This window comes from Salvelinus fontinalis, chromosome 19 (assembly GCF_029448725.1).
Source record: "Salvelinus fontinalis isolate EN_2023a chromosome 19, ASM2944872v1, whole genome shotgun sequence".
In the NCBI taxonomy this organism is placed as follows: domain Eukaryota; kingdom Metazoa; phylum Chordata; class Actinopteri; order Salmoniformes; family Salmonidae; genus Salvelinus; species Salvelinus fontinalis.
In genome coordinates, this window is record NC_074683.1 from 50,101,985 (window position 1) to 50,106,105 (window position 4,121).

At 46.0% G+C, this 4,121-nt stretch overlaps 1 protein-coding gene across 1 annotated transcript; it reads left to right on the forward strand.

Annotated features, from left to right (window-relative positions):
• The first annotated feature begins 252 nt into the window (after nt 1–252).
• On the forward strand, nt 253–3,265 carry fzd7a (frizzled class receptor 7a). The gene has a single exon (XM_055871894.1). It carries the CDS (start codon nt 718–720, stop codon nt 2,392–2,394), a length of 1,677 nt encoding a protein of 558 aa, XP_055727869.1. The 5' UTR covers nt 253–717; the 3' UTR covers nt 2,395–3,265.
• Nucleotides 3,266–4,121: the final 856 nt, after the last annotated feature.

Genomic DNA, 4,121 nt, shown 5'->3' on the forward strand with positions numbered 1-4,121 from the left:
ATTTCAGGAAGGGTCTTTTTTAAATTCAATTTAAAAAAAAATAATAATAATTCTGGAGAAAAAAAAATGGGAAAAAAGTTATTAACATGTTTGCCATAATTCCCACAATCCAATCAGCAAGGAGACGCAAAGGAAAACAAACCCTGTGATTAGTCGGGAGACGCCATGGTTTTCAGGCGCCCCGCCCTTACGGTGTGGCTTGTGAATGAGGGGTAACTAGAAACCGACGTCACATCATCTTGTGATCTTTAGTGTGTGTCACAGCTCCAACTTTGTAGTGTCCAGCAAGGCAACGCTATGGACAGTGTGCACAATAAGAAGATTGCAACTTATTTCAACAATATTTAATACATCTACATGCGTAACGATTTCCAACACAAGCGAGGAGATGCGCGCTGTGGAACCTTCCTTTTAACTAAGGAGACAGTGAATTACTTTTTAAACTGGTGATCCCGAGAAGGAAACGCAAAGGAGTACCTCTTTCTAACGGATTTTTTACAACTATTTACAGCTGAGACCAAGAAGTCATGAGAATACCGAGACCATGCGCACGGTTTTGTGGACTTGTAACAAGCAGTTTAGGTTCGAGATATAAAACGGTTTTTGCTTTTCTATGTAAGAGATAATTTTTCTGGTATATATGAAACTCGAGTTTTTGAAAAGTTACTATTTTTTTTTTTACATTTCGGAGTTTATTCAACGTTTTTTATTTTAACAATGGCGGAATCGGCTACTTGGGCAGGTACGGCGCGTTGTGCGCTGGTGATCTTGTGTGCGCTTTTCCCGTTGTGTTCAGGCCAGTACCACGGTGAGAAGGGCATCTCTATACCCGAACACGGCTTCTGCCAGCCCATCTCCATACCCCTCTGTACGGACATCGCCTATAACCAGACCATCATGCCGAATCTCCTCGGCCACACGAACCAGGACGACGCCGGGCTGGAGGTGCACCAGTTCTACCCGCTCGTCAAGGTCCAGTGTTCCATGGACCTGAAGTTCTTCCTGTGTTCAATGTACGCGCCGGTCTGTACGGTCCTCGAGCAGGCTATCCCGCCGTGCAGGTCCCTGTGTGAGCGGGCGAGACAAGGCTGCGAGGCTCTGATGAATAAGTTTGGTTTCCAGTGGCCGGAGAGGCTCCGCTGTGAGAACTTCCCCGTCCACGGAGCAGGGGAGATCTGTGTGGGTCAAAACACTTCGGACACCGGTAGCCCCACCTCTTACCCAACACCCTACGTTCCTGAGCTCATGACTCTATCCCCCAATATGGGCCGACCGAACCAACACCGGGAGTTCTCCTGCCCGCTACAACTGCAGGTGCCCAACTATCTGAACTACTATTTTATGGGGGTAAAGGACTGCGGCGCGCCTTGCGAGCCCACCAAGCCCAACGGGTTGATGTATTTTCAGGAGGAGGAGGTGAAGTTTGGCAGGCTCTGGGTCGGGATCTGGTCCGTTCTGTGCTGTGTGAGCACCCTGTTCACAGTGCTGACCTATCTAGTGGACATGAGACGGTTCTGCTACCCAGAGAGGCCTATCATCTTCCTCTCTGGCTGTTACTTCATGGTGGCCACTGCCTACGTGGCCGGGTTCCTCTTAGAGGATAAAGTGGTGTGTATTGATCAATTCAAGGACACTGGTTATAAGACTGTAGCTCAGGGAACTAAGAAGGAGGGTTGTACTATTCTCTTTATGATTCTGTATTTCTTCGGCATGGCCAGTTCTATATGGTGGGTGATTCTGTCCTTCACGTGGTTCCTCTCTGCCGGTATGAAGTGGGGGCATGAAGCCATAGAGGCCAACTCTCTGTATTTCCACCTCGCTGCCTGGGTTGTACCCGCTGTTAAAACTATTACCATCCTGGCCATGGGACAGGTGGATGGAGACCTGCTCACAGGCGTGTGCTATGTAGGCATCAACAGTGTGAATTCCTTGCGTGGTTTTGTTCTGGCACCTCTTTTTGTCTACTTGTTTATAGGGACGTCGTTCCTTCTCGCGGGATTTGTCTCTCTGTTCCGGATCAGAACTATCATGAAACACGACGGAACCAAGACGGAGAAGCTGGAGAAGCTTATGGTTCGTATCGGAGTGTTCAGTGTCCTCTACACCGTTCCAGCCACTATCGTCATAGCCTGCTGCTTCTACGAGCAGGCGTTCCGTGAACAGTGGGAGAAAACTTGGCATACACAGATCTGTAAGAGGTTTGCGGTGCCTTGTCCACCAAACAATTTTGCGCTCATGACCCCAGACTTTACTGTCTTCATGATCAAGTATTTGATGACTTTGATTGTCGGCATCACGTCCGGGTTTTGGATATGGTCAGGGAAAACACTGCAATCATGGCGCACGTTCTATAAGAGACTGAGTACCAGCAACCAGGGAGAAACGACAGTATGAACAACAATGACATGGGAATGATAATATAATGGACTGTGTGTCCCAAATGCCACCCTACGCCCTATTTAGTGCACTACTTTTGGCCAGGGTCCATAAAGTAGTGCACTATTAAGGGAGTAGGATTGCAATTTGGGATCATAACGCATGGAATAAGACGTATGATGAGTTCAACATGGGGGTCCGTGGCTCGTGCAGCCCGTCTGCCTCCCGAACTGTACCATCAGAACCCTTTCAGCAGCCTGTAAAAAGACATTGTGGATTCCCAGATTCCAGGTTTGTTGTTACGAAAAAGCTCATACGGACACTTTATTGTGCAATGATCATCTGAAGAGGAATACGGAGAAACGGATCGTTCCCTAGTGTATCGCAATGTAGGTCAAATTCTGAATCATGTAGAGCCTCTGTGTCTTTGTATGAAAGTGGTTTTCATTACAGAGGTGATCCTGTAACGATTTTATACAATGAATGACCCTTTTCACACTATAGAGCTACTACTACTACACCGTGTAACGCTACTGGCTTCAGTTGAAGAAAGAACACGTTTGACCGTATGAATTTATACTCGCTTTTTTTTGTTTTTGTGGTCATTTGTTTGACATTCACAGCCAAGCAGTGACAATCATGTATATTTTTGTGGCACAGTAAGACTGACAGACATTGAGTTTAGAAATGAGATACAATAGGCATGTGTGTAGCTGTGGAATTATGCAAACTACTGCACTATACATATCTTGTAAAAACTGTTTTTTTTCCCCTTCCAAAGATTATATGTAATTAGGAAAATAATCATGCAATTTTTTACTATTTTTTAATGCTGTTAACGGTACCATTTTGTACAGTTTCACGGATTAAAATGATTTTATTTTTTAAATGTCTTGCTTTTGTGGTCAATGTGTAGCCGATAAGAATAGTTTATATTTAGAGGAATAACTTATTGTAAGTCGATGTCCATAGACTGTTTACATGGCAAGGTAGGACAGCAATCCATGCTTCGGTTTTATTTCCCTGCCACTGTTTACAAATGCTAATGTTTTTAGCATTTGTGGACACAAATCCCATTCAAGTCCTTGTACCGATATTAGCATTTTTCGTGTTCAAAACATAGAAAAGTATCTAAAATTGATTGTGAAGCTCAACTAAGTCACTTATACATGATGTGTGAAAAATGCAGTTATCCAACAATGTGTATGTCACCATCTTGTCTATTTAAAATCTTCTCTCATTGATTGAGACAGGTGGGTGTCCACTCCAAAGTGTCACATGTCATGATGACACCCCCTGCAACTAGACGTGGACATTTAGAATGAGGAGGCAGGTAGCCTAGTGGTCAGAGGAGGCAGGTAGCCTAGTGGTTGGAGGAGACAGGTAGCCTAGTGGTTAGAGGAGACAGGTAGCCTAGTGGTTAGAGGAGGCAGGTAGCCTAGTGGTTAGAGGAGGCAGGTAGCCTAGTGGTTAGAGGAGGCAGGTAGCCTAGTGGTCAGAGGAGGCAGGTAGCCTAGTGGTTAGAGGAGGCAGGTAGCCTAGTGGTTAGAGGAGGCAGGTAGCCTAGTGGTTAGAGGAGGCAGGTAGCCTGGTGGTTAGAGGAGGCAGGTAGCCTCGTGGTTAGAGGAGGCAGGTAGCCTAGTGGTTAGAGGAGGCAGGTAGCCTAGTGGTTAGAGGAGGCAGGTAGCCTCGTGGTTAGAGGAGACAGGTAGCCTAGTGGTTAGAGGAGGCGGGTAGCCTAGTGG

What these genes read in the sequence shown, in the direction of transcription:
- fzd7a (XM_055871894.1), top strand. Translation starts at nt 718, where the DNA reads ATGGCGGAATCGGCTACTTGGGCAGGTACGGCGCGTTGTGCGCTGGTG.